Source organism: Phyllopteryx taeniolatus, chromosome 5, assembly GCF_024500385.1.
Source record: "Phyllopteryx taeniolatus isolate TA_2022b chromosome 5, UOR_Ptae_1.2, whole genome shotgun sequence".
Classification (NCBI taxonomy): Eukaryota; Metazoa; Chordata; class Actinopteri; order Syngnathiformes; family Syngnathidae; genus Phyllopteryx; species Phyllopteryx taeniolatus.
The window spans coordinates 366,399-389,089 of NC_084506.1; the positions used below are offsets into that span (position 1 = coordinate 366,399).

Here is a 22,691-nt window from a genome sequence, read left to right on the forward strand (position 1 = left end):
TTAGGTGCAATTAGCCTATTGTGAAATATCAGCACACAAAAAAAGCAGACTTTAAAAAAGCTGAAATCTCAAAGAAAACAACTCAACTGATTGTGGATACATATTTGCAAGTACTGTCGAAAAAAAGCCAGAATTTATCCTTTTTTTTAAATTTACTGAAAATGTGTTCTACGTAATGATAGCACAGAAACCCCCAAAAATCTCCCTGATGGCTTTGTGAAAGGCCAGTGTAGTGTTCCTACAATGAGCCCCTCAAGCTTGAGCCGCACCCAGTTTCCTTTCATCTCAGGCCTTCTGTGAGCCACTCGCAACACAGGAAGTATGTGCTCCCTCTCACTCTTACGTAAATGTGATGCACGTTTGGTTTTTGGTGGCAGACTTGACAAGCTTTTCACATGCACAGTTTTCACAAACAAACTATCTGCTTTGTTTGGCAGCTAGCTGGATTTGAAAGGATGAACATGAGATGTTCTGTGTGCTTCCTTGCTTTTTGATAACAATGCTGCTATGACTTAAGCTGGGGAATTCACATGATTTCTGGGTCGGGGGGACATTGGCAGCTGTTCTGAAATTCTAAAAGCTATTCGTAGAACCACCTTTGTTACAGTGTGTGTTTTGCCTGGAGTATTGCGTACAGCCTCCTTATTGAATGCAACTGCGTAACATACAGATTGCATTGTTTTTCTGCCCACATACCACAACAATGCCTCACAACAAACGCGCATTCATGCTTCACCCTAAATCAATCATCTCCAACAGAATTCAGCCTTTGCTAAACCAAGGATATGTGACGTCGCCGACAAGTCAACTTGGAGGCACATGATCATTGAATGCAGGCTGGTTGACACAATATGAACACAAGGAAAAGTGCGCGTAAAGAGCACGCGCACACACACACACACACACACACACACAAGGGAATTTCAGGATAACTCGTACATGTGTCACAATCAAAATAACCCAATAAAATACATAACCTCGGAATGGACAGATATCTTTACATGTGAACTGTAGTAACAACTCAAGTTTTAGTTAGTTGAATCTAAGACAAAGGTGTCAAACTCATTTTAGTTCAGAGGCCACATTCACCCCAATTTAACCAGCATATTCATGACCTAATGGGCTATACATTTTACTTTTTTTTTTTTTTTAAATATTCACATTTATTGATTATTATCCTGTTGCAAATCATATGATCAATCTGAAATTTCTTAAAGGTCTTATGCCATCAGCTTTTTCATTATTATTATTTTTGATCATCTTTGATGTCCTTTTATTGGGTTTGCAAGATCATTTATATAATGATAATTCAAAATGCCCAATAAGTCCTTTTTCAAGCTACACTAGCTTGTCTTTTTACGCCTAGCAGTATGCGACATGTAAATGAGCTTTACTCTAATTGGATTGCTCATATTTCCTAATTTAAATATAGAAAACAGCTTCACTCTGACTGGCGATTGGCATATGGCGTGATCTCGGCGGCCGGGCCAACCATTCACAGTGACCTCATGTTCATTTCATTTGATATGTGTGTGTGTGGGGGGGGGGGGGGGGGGGGGGGGGGTCTTACTGTCATCGTGAAGCGGAATTCGACAAGCATTGGCTTGTTCGCCCACCACTCACAACAAGTCACAACTCCACAGAGGAGGGGACGTTTCACTTGGGTAAAGTAAAAGAGAGCAGCATATTTTGAAAGGGGGTCCCACTGACTCATTTTAACGTCACCGGCTCGCGGCACGGCATTCATCTGTCGCACACAATATGGCGAAAGTGACCGCAATCACATTTAACATTACAGTATACAGTATTCTGTAGAAGGACTGTTGGAAAATACCAAACATGTATGCCTTTATATATTGTACGTACATGGCTTGTGGCTCGCTCGCTTCAAACAAGCAGTATGTGAAAGCTTACGTATTTTATGAAGCCATCCTCCACAAAATGGGCCCAAACCCAGCACAATTACCGTAATTTCTCATGTATAAAGCGCACCCATGTATAATACACATCCCCAAAGTTGATCTCAAAATTCTGGAAAACCCTTCAACCGATCTATAATGTATGTATAATGCATTTTTACAATCCATGATTTTGCTGCTACCCATATGATCAAAACATGAAGTATTATCTGTATTTTCAAATAATTATTCAGGTTAAGCACTTTATTTGTACACATGATACTTTCTTTCTATTTACTTCCTCTTATTTTGAAATTCACACCCCTTCTTTTATTTAGTAAATGAGAAAACACACAGTTGTGCTCATATGTTTGATTACCCAAGCAGAATTTGTAAGATTTGTACAATTCTTTAAAGAAAACATGAAGGTTCAGGCGGAACACATTTAATTTTATTTTGATGGGATTCTAATTAAACGGTCAAGCATTTCAGAAAAGTATTATCATTAAACAAAACATAAACATAAAGAAATTAATGATGGTTGTTCAGTCATCAGTTGTATTTATAAAAATAAAAATAAAAAAATAAATAAATAAATAAATAAAAATCACAATTTCTGCCTGGGTATGTAAACTTACGAGCACAATTGTACATATATGCAGTCATATTGGAACGAAAGTGTAGGCTGCACCTTTTTCTTAAATGATGAACACCTACAACAGAGCCAAACCCTAATACATTCAAATAAACATGAAGCCATGATTTATTAACGATTACAATTATAGAGTAAGGATTATGTTGCACAATTGAACAGTATGCTAAATTATTTTATCCTAATATATAATATACTGTAATAACTGTCCCGTGGTAATGTTCTTGACATAATTTAAAAAATATGTAACTTCAGACAAATTGTTCTGAAAGTGAATTTCTAATAATTGGCATAATAATTTCTTCTGGTGTTTCGGCTTTCGCTTTTCGGCCTTGGGGTTCTCATTTTTTTTTTTTCTATTATGAATCAGTGTTTTCATTTACACGTGCAATTGACAGATCGTAGTGGATCTATATACTCTAGGTACCTTTTATATAACAACTTGTCGTGATGTAAAAATAATTTTAAATGTACATACATTTTTCATTCTGTGATTTGAAGTGGGTTGTTGTTATCCCAAAAAACTTTAAAAAAGCACCTTGAGGAAGAAAATCTAAAAGAGCATACTACAGTTGATCAGCTTGGTTTACAGTGGGTACGGAAAGTATTCAAACCCCATTAAAATTATTAATCTTTGTTATACAGCAGCCAATTGCTAAAATCATTTAAGTTATTTTTTTTCCTCATTAATGTACACACAGCACCCCATATTGACAGAAAAAAACAGAATTGTTGAATTTTTTGCAGATTTGTTAAAAATGAAAAACAGAAATATCTCAGCCATAAGTATTCAGACCCTTTGCTCAGTATTTCGTAGAAGCACCCTTTTGAGTTAATAAAGCCATGAGTATTTTTGGGAATGATGCAACACGTTTTTTACACCTGGATTTGGGGGTCATCTGCCATTCCTCCTTGCAGATCCTCTCCAGTTCTGTCAGGTTGGATGGTGAACGGTGGACAGCCATTTTCAGGTCTCTCCAGAGATGGGTCAATTGGGTTTAAGTCAGGGCTCTGGCTAGGCCATTCAAGAACTGTCACGGAGTTGTTCTGAAGCCACTCCTTCGTTATTTTAGCTGTCATTGTCTTGCTGGAAGGTGAACCTTCGGCCCAGTATGAGGCCCTGAGCACTCTGGAGAAGGTTTTCATCCAGGATATCCCTGTACTTGGCCACATTCATATTTTCTTCGATTGCAACCAGTCATCCTGTCCTTGCAGCTGAAAAACACCCCCACAGCATGATGCTGCCACCACCATGCTTCCCTGTTGGGACTGTATTGGACAGGTGATGAGCAGTGCCTGGTTTTCTCCACACATACCGCTTAGAATTAAGGCCAAAAAGTTCTATCTTGGTCTCATGAGACCAGAGAATTTTATTTCTCACCATCTTGGAGTCCTTCAGGTGTTTTTTTAGCAAACTCCGTGCGGGCTTTCGTGTGTCTTGCACTGAGGAGAGGCTTCTGTCGGGCCACTCTGCCATAAAGCCCCAACTGGTGGAGGGTTGCACTGACGGTTGACTTTCTATAACTTTCTCCCATCTCTGGAGCTCAGCCACAGTGATCTTTGGGTTCTTCTTTACCTCACTCACCAAGGCTCTTCTCCCCCGATTGCTCAGTTTGGCCAGCTCTCGGAAGGGTTCTGGTCGTCCCAAATGTCTTCCATTTAAGGATTATGGAGGCCACTGTGCTTAGCAAAAAAAAATATTTTTGCCTTTGCCAGATCTGTGCCTTGCCACAATTCTGTCTCTGAGCTCTTCAGGCAGTTCCTTTGACCTCATGATTCTCTTGCTCTGACACGCACTGTGAGCTGTAAGGTCTTATATAGACAGGTGTGTGTCCTAATCAAGTCCAACAGTATAATCAAACACAGCTGGACTCCAATGAAGGTGTAGAACCATCTCAAGGATGATCAGAAGAAATTAACAGCACCCGAGTTAAATATATGTGTGTCACAGCAAAGGGTCTGAATACTTATGGCTGTGTGATATTTCAGTTTTTCTTTTTTAATAAATCTGCAAACATTTCAATAATTCTGATTTTTTTTTTCTGTCAATATGGGCTGCTGTGTGTAGATTAATGAGGAAAAAAAATAACTTAAATTATTTTAGCCAATGGCTGCAATATAACAAAGAGTGAAAAATTTAAGGGGGTCTGAATAATTTCTGTACCCGCTGTATATGTTCATGCAAGTGAACAACGTATGCCAATTAAAACACTGAGATCTGTATGGAATAATTAATGAACAGCCAGTTGCAGTAACAATACTTTTTGTTCGCAATTGGTTAACAAATTGTTCAATTTAACATTAACCACACATAGGCATGAGCTACACATGCATGAACGCGCACATTGATAAAGTACACACGCACGCACACAGAGGCCAACAGGACAACACAAAGCTAGCAGATGTCCACACATTATATATCATTCATCTGGCTATTATCATATCAAAACCTAGATATAATGATGGCATAAATATTTTAAGCAAGTCAAAAATCTAAAGAAACTGTTGTTTCATGTGTTCAAAAGTATAACTACACATTGAGTCTAACCTTTTCAAAATCTCAGCTGAACTAATAGATTGCACCACAAGATGGCCCGTCAAGGTCATATTTAAAGGAAAATTATCTCACGCTTGAAAGCATCATAAATTATATGAAACTAAAACTGACTTTGTCATCATCATTTAACCTGTTTAATATGAGTGTTTGCAGTTATCGCAAGGCTAGTAGACTACATACTGTAGCTGTAAATGTGACCTCAGATTTCACATCGACTCTTTTGCCGTCGGCAGCACCTTCACTGCCAGCAAACACTCTTTGCACTGCACTAATATGCTTGGGCCCTTATCTTTTGTCTGTGTTACCGTAATTTCTCGTATATAAAGCGCACCCATGTATAATACGCACCCCCAAAATTGACCTCAAAATTATGGAAAACACTTCTACCTATGTATAATGCATTTTTACAATGCATGACTTTGCTTCTACCCATATGATCAAAACTAAGTATTATCTGTATTTTGTTAATTTTTTCAAGGAATTATTCTGAAGTTAATCACTTTATTTGAACACGTAATACTTTTTATTTACATGTTCTTATTTTGCAATTCACAGGTCTTCTTTTATTTAGTAAATGAGAAAACACACAGTTGTGTTCATTTGTTTGATTACCCAGTCAGAATTTGTAAACTGGGTACAATTCCTTAAAGAAAACATTAAGGGGCAGGCGAAACTCATTTAATTATATTTTAATGGGATTCAAATTAAACTGTCAAGTATTTCAGAAAAGCATTTACATTAAACAAAACATAACCCTAAATAAATTAATGATGGTTGTTGTTCAGTCATCAGTAGTAATTAAAAAAAAACATATTTCACAAATTCTGCCAGGGTATGTAAACTTATGAGCCTATGAGTACTGTACGTCAACAATGTCACCATGACCAAGCACACCCCGTGGTAAGTTTCAATAAAATGTGAAACCTTCGAACATTTTCAAGGTTTTTTTCATATTTATTTGCAATAACTTTGTACTGTACTGTAAACCTACAAAAATAATTTTGTACTGTACAGTAATATAGGTATATATGGCCTCAAAAATAAATAAATAAATAAATAAAAAGTGTTTCAATGTAACGGGCAATCGGGTCTAGCGGACGACCCTCAACCCCTATTAGTCCTTTCTATCGAGGTTCCACTCCACTGTATATCCAAATATGTAATTAGCATCTTCAGAAAACATGTGAATCATGAAACACAGAATTTTTAGGTCATGAGATCAAAATGTATGAAGGTGTATGTTATTTTTTTTAGTTCTCAAACACTCCTATGAATGTTTGAATGTCAAAGTGCCGCCAAGCAACAACAGCCGTACCCACATCTGTAAGGTCCTCAGACTCCTCACTGAGTGGAGTCTTGGTGGTTGTTTCGCTGACCCCATATGAAAGTGTGTAACATCACATGGATATCACCCGTCTACACACTTGCCCTGGAGTATTACATTCTTTCACCGCAAAGGTCTAATTTTCTCTGAAATGTTACTAGGTCATGACGTAGGAAATTTGATGCACCAATTTTCCTGTAAAGCAGCTTCCTGCCCCCATTCACACATTGCCCCCAAGTAAACATCATTGAAATGTTTAAAAATAGATTTTAGCAATGGGTGGGCACATTTTTGATTTGTTTTTATATTGTTTATTAATATTTAGTAAAATTGTGCTGACTGTGCCGTTCATCCACTACCCATGCTTAAGTGAATTCATTTGTGTTGGGCTCTGTTATTACAACAACAACAAGAAAAATGTTAAGCGTACCAAGCTAAAATAATCACTGGTAAACTAAAACTAGTGAGTCAATGACTGCAATCTATTGCAAATTCTTCAAGCTTTAGCTAAAGTTCTGTTCAAAAAGTCTGAGGGGACCATTAAGTTTGCTATAATGACCATGTATACTATAACTAGAATGTCGCTTAGTAAAGTGTAGACTGCCGCAGGTGCCGGCACATGATTTTGTCGCACCTTTTTTGGGGAGGTACAGCATGAACATGCAACATGCATGTATAATATATATATATATATATATATATATATATATATAAAAAAGCAGTGAAAAATACTTTCAACCACCATGTCTTATATAGTTAAGACTGTGTTAAGGGAGCATTAGAACATGCAATCGCAAATGTGTGACCAAATGAAATTTTTACTCACACACTGAAAAAAGGGTCTCATATGCGTCCATTTGGGTCACAGTCTCGAGGCCTGCTAACAAATAGGCTCTCCCTTAGTAGGAACAGGGCTATTTTAATACAAACCCGAGTACACTAGAACTATTTATATTTGGAGTATATGCTCACATTGACAGAAATACAGTAGTCAGTGAATGTGAAATTGATATGATCCAGTTCATACAGTAGTTGCTGACGTTCAGTTATTGACTCTCGAGCCACACATCCATTTTGATAATGGACAATGATTTGATAATGATCAGAATCATCTTTATTTGCCAAGTATGTCCAAAAAACACACAAGGAATTTGACTCCGGTAATTGGAGCCGCTCTACTACGACAACAGACAGTCAATTGATAGAGAACACTTTTGAGACATAAAGGCATTGAGAAAAACAGTCACTGAGTAATAAAGGGTTGCTGGTTATCTGGTAATGCCGGTACATTTTTTAAATGATTACGATGGATGATTTTAATGATAAATGTAAATGTGCTAGTTATGTGAGTTAACAAGCGAGTGAATACAGTAGTAATGCTTTTAAGACGGGGTACATTTTAGTTCAAAACATTACACGGAATAAATATGATTTTAAAATTAAGCAAATTGAAGTTAAAATCAGCACAGGATGGTTTTAATGCAGTAATTTAAGTTAAAAAACAGAACATGGAACGCATTTGCTTTTAAAATGAAGGAAACTTAAGTTAAAGGTTTTAAAATGAATTAAGTTAATAATGAAAAGTACATTTCAAAACTCATCCTTGTATGCATACTGTACAGGTTAGCTAAATTAGCCAATAACGTCATTATTTGGCCTTATAGATTGTTTTCCCGTGACATCACGCAACCGTAGACACACCTGCGGCCGCGATTTTGTAGTTCAATGCAAAAGGAAATTACTGTGCTGTGCAATTACTGTGCTGTACTTATTTAACCGTTTATCAGCACCGTATTTTTAGTCAGGGCGAGAATGCAGCCGTATGGGGGGCACAAGTCAGTGCAAACTGTAGGCCGGTCCCAAGCCCGGATAAATGCAGAGGGTTGCGTCAGGAAGGGCATCCGGCTTAAAACCTTGCCAAACAAATATGAGCGTTCATCCAAAGAATTCCATACCGGATCGGTCGTGGCCCGGGTTAACAACGTCCGCCACCGGCGCCGTCAACCTGTAGGGCGCTGTTGGAAATTCAGCTACTGTGGGTCGAAGTCGAAGTCAAAGAAGAAGAAGAAGAAGAAGAGGTGGAAAGCGGGTTCTTCGGCAGAAAGAGAAGAGGAAAACACAGAGCCTAGAACTGAATGTGGGGACTTTGAATGTTGGGACTATGACAGGAAAATCTCGGGAGTTGGTTGACATGATGATTAGGAGAAAGGTTGATATATTGTGTGTCCAGGAGACCAGGTGGAAAGGCAGTAAGGCTAGAAGTTTAGGGGCAGGGTTTAAATTATTTTACCATGGTGTAGATGGGAAGAGAAATGGAGTCGGGGTTATTTTAAAAGAAGAGTTGGCTAAGAATGTCTTGGAGGTGAAAAGAGTATCAGATCGAGTGATGAGGCTGAAATTTGAAATTGAGGGTGTTATGTGTAATGTGATTAGTGGCTATGCCCCACAGGTAGGATGTGACCTAGAGGTGAAAGAGAAATTCTGGAAGGAGCTAGATGATGTAGTTCTGAGCATCCCAGACAGAGAGAGAGTCGTAATTGGTGCAGATTGTAATGGACATGTTGGTGAAGGTAATAAGGGTGATGAAGAAGTGATGGGTAAGTACGGTATCCAGGAAAGGAACTTGGAGGGACAGATGGTGGTAGACTTTGCAACAAGGATGCAAATGGCTGTAGTGAACACTTTTTTCCAGAAGAGGCACGAACATAGGGTGACCTACAAGAGCGGAGGTAGAAGCACACAGGTGGATTACATCTTGTGCAGACGATGTAATCTGAAGGAGGTTACCAACTGTAAGGTAGTGGTAGGGGAGAGTGTGGCTAGACAGCATAGGATGGTGGTGTGTAAGATGACTCTGGTGGTGGGGAGGAAAATTAGGAAGACAAAGGCAGAGAAGAGAACCATGTGGTGGAAGCTGAGACAGGACGAGTGTTGTGCAGCTTTTCGGGAAGAGGTGATACAGGCTCTCGGTGGACGGGAAGAGCTTCCAGAAGACTGGACCACTGCAGCCAAGGTGATCAGAGAAGCAGGCAGGAGAGTACTTGGTGTATCTTCTGGCAGGAAAGGAGAGAAGGAGACTTGGTGGTGGAACCTCACAGTACAGGAAATCATACAAGGAAAACAGTTAGCTAAGAAGAAGTGGGACACTGAGAGGACCGAGGAGAGGCGAAAGGAATACATTGAGATGCGACACAGGGCAAAGGTAGAGGTGGCAAAGGCAAAACAAGAGGCATATGATGACATGTATGGCAGGTTGGACACTAAAGAAGGAGAAAATGATCTATACAGGCTGGCCAGACAGAGGGATAGAGATGGGAAGGATGTGCAGCAGGTTAGGGTGATTAAGGATAGAGATGGAAATATGTTGACTGGTGCCAGCAGTGTGCTAGGTAGATGGAAAGAATACTTCGAGGAGTTGATGAATGAGGAAAATGATAGAGAAGGGAGAGTAGAAGAGGCAAGTGTGGTGGACCAGGAAGTAGCAATGATTAGTAAGGGGGAAGTTAGAAAGGCATTAAAGAGAATGAAAAATGGAAAGGCAGTTGGTCCTGATGACATTCCTGTGGAGGTATGGAAGCATCTAGTAGAGGTGGCTGTGGAGTTTTTGACCAGCTTGTTCAATAGAATTCTAGTGCGTGAGAAGATGCCTGAGGAATGGAGGAAAAGTGTACTGGTGCCCATTTTTAAGAACAAAGGTGATGTGCAGAGCTGTGGCAACTATAGAGGAATAAAGTTGATGAGCCACACAATGAAGTTATGGGAAAGAGTAGTGGAGGCTAGACTCAGGACAGAAGTGAGTATTTGCGAGCAACAGTATGGTTTCATGCCTAGAAAGAGTACCACAGATGCATTATTTGCCTTGAGGATGTTGATGGAAAAGTACAGAGAAGGTCAGAAGGAGCTACATTGTGTCTTTGTAGATCTAGAGAAAGCCTATGACAGAGTACCCAGAGAGGAACTGTGGTACTGCATGCGGAAGTCTGGAGTGGCAGAGAAGTATGTTAGAATAATACAGGACATGTACGAGGGCAGCAGAACAGCGGTGAGGTGTGCTGTCGGTGTGACAGAAGAATTTAAGGTGGACGTGGGACTGCATCAGGGATCAGCCCTGAGCCCCTTCCTTTTTGCAGTGGTGATGGATAGGCTGACAGATGAGGTTAGACTGGAATCCCCGTGGACCATGATGTTTGCAGATGACATTGTGATCTGCAGTGAAAGCAGGGAGCAGCTGGAGGAACAGTTAGAAAGATGGAGGCATGCACTGGAAAGAAGAGGAATGAAGATTAGCCGAAGTAAAACAGAATATATGTGCATGAATGAGAGGGGTGGTGGGGGAAGAATGAGGCTACAGGGAGAAGAGATGGCAAGGGTAGAGGACTTTAAATACTTGGGGTCAACCGTCCAGAGCAATGGTGAGTGTGGTCAGGAAGTGAAGAAACGGGTCCAAGCAGGTTGGAACGGGTGGAGGAAGGTGTCAGGTGTGTTATGTGACAGAAGAGTCTCTGCTAGGATGAAGGGCAAAGTTTATAAAACAGTGGTGAGGCCAGCCATGATGTATGGATTAGAGACAGTGGCACTGAAGAGAAAACAGGAAGCAGAGCTGGAGGTGGCGGAAATGAAGATGTTGAGGTTCGCTCTCGGAGTGACCAGGTTGGATAAAATTAGAAATGAGCTCATCAGAGGGACAGCCAAGGTTCGATGTTTTGGAGACAAAGTTAGAGAGAGCAGACTTCAATGGTTTGGACACGTCCAGAGGAGAGAGAGTGAGTATATTGGTAGAAGGATGATGAGGATGGAGCTGCCAGGCAAGAGAGCTAGAGGAAGACCAAAGAGAAGGTTGATGGATGTCGTGAGGGAAGACATGATGGCAGTTGGTGTTCGAGAGGAGGATGCAGGAGATAGGCTCTCATGGAAAAGGATGACGCGCTGTGGCGACCCCTAACAGGACAAGCCGAAAGGAAAAGAAGAAGATTTTAGTCAGGGCGAGAAAACAGAACATTTGTCAAGGAAAAGAGAGATTCGGGCTTTCGCAAACCAGCAGAGCTGATCTAACTCTGGCCAGATACCCATACTGTACATCCGTGTTTGTTCTACACACTTTGTTGAAGGAAAGTTTTAATGTTTAGCAATGTTAGAAAACACGTAACACGGACAACCAGACATAAGACGGACAACCAGACAATAACAGTGACGTGCGGTGACGTTCATGGCTGGTGTGGTGAGGCACTAGCATCAGATTAACCAATTTATAAGACAAACAGAGTCCCGTTGGTCCCTGACATTAAAAACGGGTACAAAAATAAATTGTCACGTTAACCCATTTTGAAGTGTTTTTAGCGTTTCTGGCCATGACATTTTTTCACGGAAAGTGCCGCCGTGGAGAGTGTCGGCACTTGTTTTGTGCCATCACCATCAGCTGTTTGCAACAGCTCCGTTATTTTCCCTTTCCACCCTTTTTGCTTCATGCTGGCCTGTCTGCACTACTGTTGGTAAATATTCCCACTGTTGGACTTTCGCCGTTTGTCTACAATGCCACAACGTGGAGCCTGCTGACGGCCATTTGGCAAAGAATGCACCCTGAAACAAATATGGAGTGGAACAAGAGAAGGCCTTGAAATTAATTTTTAAAGTGACGCGACAAAATGGGAATTGAACCAATCCTTCTGTATGTGTGCGACTCACCAACAAATGAAATATCGGCTGTAAGAAAACAGTTGTTTGTTTACATTCAACCTCATCTTGCAGCAAATGTGAGTCATGTCATGCAGAGATTACAATTTCAGTATCCCAGGCACACAGGCAAATGTCTACTAAATAGTTATATACAACTGAAGTGTACACATACCACACTTTGAGAATCCCTTCTTACAGATTATGAATGTGGCCTCAGTGACAAAACAGTCTTTCGAACACTCTTTGTCGACATATATGAAATATTTGAATTGAGTATGTTTGATAAGGGCGGCACGGTGGACAACTGGTTAGAGCATCTGCCTAGAGCATCTGCCTCACAGTTCTGAGGTCCAGGGTTCAATCCCCGGCCCCGCCTGTGTGGAGTTTGCATGTTCTCCCCATGCCTGCGTGGGTTTTCTCCGGGAATTCCAATTTCTTCCCACATCCCAAAAACATGCATGTTAGGTTAATTGACAACTCTAAATTGCCCGTAGGTGTGAATGTGAGTGCGAATGGTTGTTTGTTTGTATGTGCCCTGCGATTGGCTGGCAACCAGTTCAGGGTGTACCCCCCCTCCTGCCCGATGATAGCTGGGATAGGCTCCAGCACGCCCGCGACCCTAGTGAGAAGCGGCTCAGAAAATGGATGGATGGATGTTTGATAAGACATCGTTGAAAAACCCACACCAGCTATAAACTAAATATGTGCTAGACTGTACTGAAACCAAGTAGAAATATTCATTACTAGCATCTTATTTACCAATACTGTTGCGATGTTTTGGGCCAAATTTTGAATACACAATTTAAACATCACTATTGACTTTTTGCAACACTGGGAAATATTTGTTGGCAAATTTTACATTATAATTCATACATCTCTTGCATTTTGATAAAAGACATAATGTTTATATTAAGTGTGAAAATGTGCCATCACAAACACTGCTTTAAAAGTAGAATGTAGTCAACATCTGTCAAACCAAAGGCCTGGGGGCCAGATCCGGCCCGCCACATTATTTTATGTGGCCAACGAAAGGAAATCATGTACATTAACTTCCATGAGACTTGCTAAAATCTGCACCAAAATTTTAACTTGTCAAATGTAATAAATGTGTTAAAATAATGCAAGCATTTTTTGTTACCAATCCCTTTTTTTTACAGTCTAGTAACTGAACAACCTTCTTGACTTCTGATTTCAAATTGGCTATCCATCAATTTGTTCTGTAAATGCAATAATATGAGGCTATTAACCATTTATATGGTTTCACAGTCATAATGGCCCTCTGAGGGAAACCCATCCATTTATCCATTTTCTGTACCGCTTTACCCTCACTAGGGTCGCGGGTGTGCTGGAGCCTATCACAGCTATCTTCGGGAAAGAGGCGGGGTACACCCTGAATTGGTCGCCAGCCAATTGCAGGGCATCTGAGGGAAAACGTTTACTACAATGTGGGCCGTGGCAAAAATTTGTTTGACACCCCTCATGTAGTCACACAGTAAGAAAAATATAGATTAAAAGAGCTATTGATTGAAGATTGATAATTGGCAATCAAATTGCAGACCTCTAAATCATAAACAAATTGAACCATGAAGTCCTGAGTGATTCCTACCCCTAATTAGCAGTACAGAAAAACGATGGCTATACAGTATGTCTCAACTTCAGACACTGATTTATTTTTTTATTTTTATTTTTTTCTGTCAAATGGCTGATATGCATCATGGCAGCAGGAAGAAAAATAATAATAATTAAGGTATCTTGAGATGGGAATCAGACCTTTTCCTAACGTGAATACAATTCTGATATATATGGGATATCTGCCTTCGCAAGTTCAGTGTAAATGCACAAAACGGTCAATGTGAGAGCCTCATTTTGCAGTTGCAATACAACGGAGGGATCTGTGAGCTGAAGCGCCAGTATGAGGCAGCCATTTTGCATTCACACAACAGCAGACAGCAAAACAGATGTTGTTTCTGAGATATGAATATGTATGACTTTGTGAAAGTGTTGGAACTATAACACGTCTTTACCGTTATTGCGATTGTTTAAAGACAAGAGTGTAATGGGTTTAATGAGTAGTTAGGATCATTTATGCACTTGTATTTGCAGAGTTTGAAGTTAAATTGTGCAACATTTTTTTATGAAGCTGTTTATGTCTTTACCATTATGCACTATATTCTTTACCGTTATGAAAGAAATGTATTTCAGTTCGCCACCATATGTTCTGTCAATAAGGATTGCCTTTACTATGAATGCTTAAAATTTTAAATCATCAATAACTTTTTGGGCGGCACGGTGTACGACTGGTTACCACATCTGCCTCACAGTTCTGAGGACCTGGGTTCAAATCCCGTTATTATTTAATTATTAATGTTTACTTACCGTGGTGTCATTATCCAGCGTTAACACGTGGAGTTATTTATGTAAAATGTGGGTGTTGGTTGTTTCATGTATTCCAGGAATGTAAACATGTCAGATATGTGTCACTTGATATGTAAAAACATAAAAATTACATATAGAATTGGATAGTTGTGAAAAAAATAATTCAGAGCTTACAAAGGCCAGCCTGAATATTTGCCCTAGGATTGATTGGCAACCAGTCCAGGGTGTACCTCACCCCATAGTCAAGTTACCTTACTCGCAACACTAATGAGGACAAAAGGCATCGATAATTGACAGACGCATGGGCTCGTATCAGTGGACACGAGTCAGCGGGCATCGGCTCTGGTTTCCCTGAACAGGATGTGTGGTATGAAAATGGATTACATAGTTGAATTATTACATTTACATATCATTGATCTCTTCATAATACTCAACAATCTCTCCCAATGTCCAGCAGGCATTAATAAAACTCCGCTTTGTCAGAAGTAAATAAACTGCTTTAGTTTGTATGAAAGAACTATTCATCCATTTTCTATACCGCTTCTAACTGTTAGGGTTACACGGGGGACAGGTGGAGCCTGTCCCAGTTGACTTTGGACCTATGCTGGTCACCGGCCATTCACACGTTCACACCTTCAATGAACTGAACAAGCATGTCATTGGATTGTGGAAGGAAGCCAGAGTATATCCAAAGAAAACTCGCAAACAAAACAAAATCCACACAAGAAAGGCCGCAGCCTGGATTCAAATCCCAATTTGAACACCCAACTTCAGAACTGTAAGGCATATGCGCTCACCACTTGTCTACCACGCAGGGTGAGAACTGATACCAGTTATCGGTGTCAGGCCGATACCTGCCTTATTTCGAGGTATCTGGCACTCGTCAAGGCTGCCGATGCCAGCCCCTGATACTTGGGCAAGGGGAAAAAAATTATAATCTGACATTGAGGAAGTCCTCTTTGCCAGTAGTTGGTGCTACGCTGCGGCGGTTTGACACATCGGCAAATCATCATGTGCGTCAGAAAGAAATCAATGTCTTGGTTCACAATTATGTGTCATTGTGTTAAATGGACATTTATGTATCAAAAGTACTAGTGGCATCGGTACTCGTATCTGTGAGTACTTTGTACTTGTATCATTGGTATGGAGCATCTCTAAATATAAGAGGAAGTGATGTTGCAACTTGCCAAGACCACTAAAGCCCCCTTTGTCCTGTGCAGCCCGCTAAATGGCCGCACAGGTACGGTGAAGGTATGTTGCACGCAGGAAGGCCTCTGTCACCAATCCGATGAATGGCACCGTTATCGACATGCTGACACAATGCTTTCTCGCCAACTGCGTCAAACAGATCGTGCATAATCGTCTGCTGCGCCCAGACAAGAAAAGACAAACAGCAACGCAGCATATTAGAGTGACAGGGAATAAAATGAAGCTTCTCACGGTGGCAGAGGTCAGGCTGCAGTCGCTGAGCGTGAGGTGATGCGGCTCCCATCTGCGCAGGAACTTGGAGGTGAGGATCTTGCTGAGGAAGGTGCGCGGGTGTTTGAGCACGCACACCTGGATGTCGCCCTCGTGCAGCAGCTTGTAGCGCATCCCGCTGCCGCTGCAGTATTGCAGGCTCCTCTTGCACGGCCCCGCGGCCACTTTGGCGTTATTATTGCCCTCCGACATGTCCCCCAGCAGAGGCTTGCTCTCCTCGCACTGATAAAACTGGTTGTTGTGCAGCTCGTTGCCTCCGCCGGCGCTGTTGAAATCCATCACTGAGTAATCCAACCGTTTTCCCGAAACGAGGCGATGGGTTTATACGAGACAGCCACACAAGACACAAGCTACATGTACAGTATAGCAAAAGAGGAGCACCGTGTGATCGAGCTGGGGGAGGGGGGGTGGAACCTACCTACCTTCCTACCTACCTACCTACCTTCCTACCTAGTGCTGCTCCAACACGACCAATTACCCGAGACGGGCGCTAAAGGAGCCTTCCGACACTTTTATGGCAGGATATCCACGCGGCGGAAGCATTTGATTATACACTGTAAACAATCCACCATTTTCCTGCCCGCACAATGCTCCACGAAATGCGTCCGCGGTGCGCGTGTCGACTGCCCTCCGCTGCCAACGAGCAACTCAATATGTTCGGGCCACGGCCTTATCCATTTCCGAGGCAAAACGAATAGATCCAGCTGCGGAAAGACGCGGGCACACGGACGAAAAGGGAAGAAACCTCCGATTGCGGCGGCTCTCGCTTCCTGTGTGGGGTTCTGTGCTCATTACAGGCTCGCTGGCTCGGTTTCCTTTGATTCCGTATTTTCCCCCTATCTTGCTGTAAACGAGCCAGCTCTCTCCAGCAGCGCCGCGCCGATTGGTCCGCGCCGGTTCATGTGATACTGGACTGACGTCAATGGGGAGGCGAGCGGATGAGCCTTCTTCTTGGCTCTTTTGCGCTTGACTGTCTGCCGAAGGCTGCATACTCCTCCTCCTCCTCCTCCTCCTCCTCCTCCTCCTCCTCCTCCTGCTCCTCCTCCTCCTCCTCCTTCTCCTTCTCCTCCTCCTCCTCATCCAGCCACCACATCTCTCCGAATTGCGCCTTTGAATAGCCTTCAAAAATCTTACGTACCCGCACGAATAGTAGGCTATTCGTTCATGACAACAACAACAAAATCACAACCGAAAAAATGTTGAGAACGGACGCAGCAATTAATACCAAGGTAATTATTATCACAGAGGTACAGCGTCACTTGTTGCTAGGCAAAATCTGTGGCACCTGCCCTTTTGCCCTGGACGAAAAAAAGGGCCCATTTTGCACTTTTTCCTAATTCATCAAGATGTAAAAGTAAAAATACCCTCCCTGTCATGAATGTTAAGTCCTTGGAAGAATTGTACATACGCTCTCGTCTTGCCCCAGCCCCCCTTCCAAAAAACATTTGAACAGGGGTGTGTGAACTTTTTTATTCACTGTAGCCTCCCTTCACCTCATTTGTTAATAGTGGTATGTTTGAGTGTGTTTATTGTGTTAAGAGAAATAAATACACAAGTTAACTACTCCTTCTTCTTCTTTTCCTTTCGGCTTGTCCCGTTAGGGGTCGCCACAGCGCGTCATCCTTTTCCATGAGAGCCTATCTCCTGCATCCTCCTCTCGAACACCAACTGCCATCATGTCTTCCCTCACGACATCCATCAACCTTCTCTTTGGTCTTCCTCTAGCTCTCTTGCCTGGCAGCTCCATCCTCATCATCCTTCTACCAATATACTCACTCTCTCTCCTCTGGACGTGTCCAAACCATTGAAGTCTGCTCTCTCTAACTTTGTCTCCAAAACATCGAACCTTGGCTGTCCCTCTGATGAGCTCATTTCTAATTTTATCCAACCTGGTCACTCCGAGAGCGAACCTCAACATCTTCATTTCCGCCACCTCCAGCTCTGCTTCCTGTTTTCTCTTCAGTGCCACTGTCTCTAATCCATACATCATGGGTGAGGCATTCGACAGTTTTTTTTTTGTTTTTTTTTACTTAATTGTATGAATAATTTTGGGAGTTCCCGCGACCCTTGTGAGGATAAGCGGCTCGGAAAATGGATGGATGGATGGAATTTTGGGAGTGGGTGCCCTTTTTTGGCTTGAGCACCTGCCCCCAGAAATGTCTGCACGTTCCTGATAAGCGTACTCGTTTATGCCGTATACATAATATAAGTACCAAAGAAATGCATTTTCAAGCCACGCTCGCACGACTCTTTCAATGACAAACTCGGGGTTCATGTCAGAGTTGCCAGCTGACAGGAAGAGGAAATCACGCGTGAAGAAAACACGACAGTGGTGCCTTGACTATTCAGCAGTACCTATATTGACAAACAGTCAAACACACGGAAACAAAATGAAAACACTCGCTACATTCCTTTCCCAAAACTCATTTGAAGAAGCCCACACAAAGACGAACCGTCCATTTTCCTGACATCACTCACTAGGCCACGCCCAGGACGCCAATTATCCAGGACCTCTGCATGATGGTGAACAGACGTGCTCAAGTAAATGTCTCATCATAATGTCATTCAGCACAAGCCTCTTCATTTCCTCACTCCACGCCCATTTTGTCACATTGTTCTGCACCAGTTTCATCATCAAGTCATTCCACACCTGCGTCCCAGCCACGTCACTCCGAACCTGTATCAAAGCCATCCTGTTCCATGTCTGTTTCGTCACCTCATGCCATGCCATGTCATTCCAAGCATGTTTCTGGTGTCCCTCACGCTCTATGGCAGCAGGCCGATCAGGCTGAGGCTGCCCTAGTTCTTTCCCCACGGCAAGTCAAGGCTTTTGTACCACGGCGGCTCATAACCCCTTTGCCTGCCCCACAGCTTTTCAGGCACCTCCGTACTGGCTCAGTGGCTCAGCGACTCAGCATTCAGACTGGGCGGCCCGGAGCGCTGCACCAAATGCACGGCCACGTCCAGACTGGGAAGCCAAGGACCGTCGAGCCAGTCACTTGACCATGTCGAGACTGTTTATTTACCTTTTTTAAGTTTTACACAGATCATGTATTTTTTGTGTGTGTTCTGGAGTTTTTTATTTGTTATTTGTTTATTTTGTATTTTTCCGGCCGCTCATGTCTTGTTCAGGTGTGCCTCGTTGTCTCGTCAGGTTCTTGGTATTTCATTCCTCTGTTCATTGGTGCCTGTCGAGGTGAGTCAGGTTTTGGGGCTTTGGACTTTTTATTTAGCCTTGATCCTGATGCTTCAGTACTTTTTATTAATAATAACAACAATAACAAATGCCTTTTTGAGTATACAATACACTCCTACCTTGCCTTCGCTGCACGCACTTGGGTCCACTTTAGCCTCTACATCACCGAAGCAATGGGCCTCCACCACTGATGGCTGGGCTTTCACCTCTGACGGCTGGGCCTCCACCTCTGCCAGCTGGGCCTCCACCACTGCTAGCTGGGCCTCCACCTCTGCTAGCTGGGCCTCCACCACTGCTAGCTGGGCTTCCACCTCTGCTAGCGGGGCTAACACCACTGCTGGCTGATGCGTAAAGCTATATGCAAACATTGCCAATAAAAGAAACAGGGGGCTGCCAAACCCCGCAATACTAAAGCACCAGAAATGCAGGGTGTTCCAAACCGTTAATAACTCAAAATTAATATGGGACTCAACACATAAACCAAAAAGCATTCTTTGTGCACACTTAAATATACGAAGCATTTTAACGAAAAGTGATCAGGTCCATCACCTTCTCTCTGATTCAAATATTGACTTCCTCTGCCTATCTGAGACATGGCTCCATGAATCTTCGCCCTCAGAAATACTATCTGTACCTGGTTATAAAATGTTTAGAAAAGACAGACAGGGTTCTAAGGGAGGAGGTGTTATGATTTATGCCAAGGACACTTTTAATTGTAATGAAATACATGTTACAGATGAGAATGGATTAGAATTTCTTGGACTAACTGTTTCTTTGTCACAGCAATTGTCTTTTATTCTTTTAGTTATTTATAGGCCTCCCTCATCAAATGCAGATTTTTATGAAAAGCTGGACATTTTACTGAAACAACTCAATCTTGCAAAAGAGGTGATAATAATGGGTGACCTAAATGTTAATTGGGAAGTTAACAAAGTTAGGAAAAAATTTAAAAGGGTTATGGATGATATGGATATGACTCAGGTAATTAATGGCCCTATGAGAATTACAAACTCCACCCGCACTCAGATTGATCTAGCTTTTACTAATAGGCCAGAAAGGATCTTGAAGCCAAACAATATGCTCACAGGATTGTCTAATCACAATCTTATAATGGTCACAAGAAAATTAAATAAAAAGCGCTTCAAACCCTTGGCCACCACTGAATACAATAGGATACCAAAACATGAACAACAAAATTTCCAAGATTCTATCCAAGAAGTAAACTGGGATGTATTACTCGCTGGCAAAAATTTAGATGAGGATTGTTCTAAATTTGCCAACAAAATACATGAAATTATTACACAATTTACACGCATAATTAAACTAAAAGCTAGAAAGAATGGCCTTCCTTGGTTAAACAAATTTATTCTGAAACTGATGAAAGAACAAGATCATTCCTTGAAGTTGTCGGTCAAATCAGGATACAATAGACACCAATTTATTTCACTGAGAAATAGGATAGTGAAAGAAATAAGAAAATCTAAAATTGACTTTTTCATTACTGCTTTGAATAGTGCAAAGGGAAATTCTAAAATAATCTGGAATTATATTCAAAAAACTATTGGGTGATACACAAAATAACAAAACAAAACTAATGCAAATTAAATTAAATGGAAACATCCTGACGGAACCTCAAGTGATGGCTGATGCTTTTAACAACTACTTAAATAATTCTGTTTCAGAAATCTCTGCTAGGTTTGCAGTAAAACAAAGGAAGGAATACCCTGTATTGTCTGCAACGCAGTTCTTTACTATTACAAATATTACTGAGACCAAAGTTATCGATTTAATTCATTCACTCAAACCATCTAAGACAAATGATGTTTTTGGAATGGACACGAACATGCTCAAAGATCAAGGTTCAACTCTTGCTACTGCTATTGCCTCAATCATTAATCTTTCAATTTCATCTGGTCACTTTCCAAAGGCCGGGAAATCTGCTATTGTTACCCCTGTCTTTAAATCCGGTGACTCAACTTCTCTGAATAACTACCGACCTATAAGCATTCTTCCAGCCACTTCCAAAATTGCACAAAAATGGGTGTCAGAGCAGATTGTCCATTATTTAAACAGCAGCTCCCCCTCTTTCCACGCCATGCAGTTTGGTTTCAGATCCAAGCATTCCACTGAAATGGCTACATGACTCTTCATTGAGAAAATAAAATCTTCTCTCGACAAGGGTGGAGTTGTAGGGGCGTTGTCCTTAGACCTCAGGAAGGCTTTCGATACAGTAAATCACTCTGTTCTTCTTACCAAGCTCTCAAAATTTAACTTCTCTTGCAAAGCTGTGAACTGGATTGAATCATATCTGCATGATCGAACACAATCTGTATCAGTTAACAACTGCAGATCCGAGTCTCTTAGGCTAACATCTGGAGTCCCTCAGGGATCAATAATAGGCCCCCTTTTATTTAGTCTTTATATCAACGATTTGCCCACTTTTTGTTCTGAACACGGTTTTCTTTGTTCATGGTTGCTCCAAAGATACTGTTGCTGCTAAACTCACTAATACAATGTTCTGTGTTACAACTTGGTTGCAGGAGTGCTGTCTACAGCTAAATGTTTCTAAAACTGTAGGCATGTATTTCACTAAAACAAATAGAGTATCACCTGACCCCGACATACTTGTTAAAGGAGAAAAAATGCAAATTGTCAGCCAATACAAATATCTTGGGTTAATAATAGATTCACAGCTTTCCTTTAAAGCCCATATTGACAAATTGTGTAAAAACATCAAAATAAACTTTGCAAATTTTCGTGCAATTCGAAATGAAATGTCAACTGAAGCCGCAGAAATGTACTGGCATTCAATAATTCTTAGTCACTTTAACTATTGCATAATCAGTTGGTCCCAGGCTGGTCAGAATGCAAAAAAAACATTGGAAGTTTTGTACAAACAAGTAATTAAAGTGATGGATAAAAAAACCAAGGCACTATCATCACTGTGCAATTTAAAAAATATACAGTCTTTTAAACTGGGACAGTCTTCACATATTTGCAGATTTAAATTAGATTTATAAAGTACTGCATGATTTGGCTCCAGCTCCTCTGGCTGAGTTCATCAGCCAAAGAAACAGTTCTAAGCGTGTCACTCGAGGCTCTGTCAGAGGTGACTGTCTCATTCCTCTGCGCAGGAGCACTTTCAGTAAGTCAGCCTGGTCAGTGAGGAGAGCTGGTGAGTGGAACTCAGTACCTGAGGAGGTTAAACTGCTTAAAACAAGGCCTTCGCACAAAAAACTGAAAATGTGGCTAGTTAACACCTACAGTTGCCAACACTAAAAGACAAGTATGTTAAGATGTTTTCATGTTATGATCAAATGATTTGTGGTTTTATTCTCTCTTAATAGTATAGTAAGTCTTTGATTATGTATCCAGTATTATATTGTCTTGTAGATGTATTTACTGCTTTTTTACATCATGGCCAGGGGACAACAGATGAAAACTAGCCTTCTGGCTAATTCTGGCTTTTTTAACCATGTGTACTTCATATGTTTTATGAAACTGCATTGTCCCCTTTTAAATAAACTAAACCTCTG

General features: G+C 41.4%; 1 protein-coding gene across 1 annotated transcript in view; it reads right to left on the reverse strand.

Moving 5' to 3' along the window:
* Nucleotides 1–16,925, reverse strand: part of cmip (c-Maf inducing protein) — an 80,798-nt gene extending 63,873 nt beyond the window's left edge. Inside the window, exon 1 of the mRNA XM_061773656.1 lies at nucleotides 15,921–16,925. Coding sequence (XP_061629640.1) covers nucleotides 15,921–16,238 — 318 coding nt within the window. The 5' untranslated portion in view covers nucleotides 16,239–16,925. The remainder of the gene's footprint in view (nucleotides 1–15,920) is intronic.
* Between the last annotated feature and the right edge of the window lie 5,766 nt (nucleotides 16,926–22,691).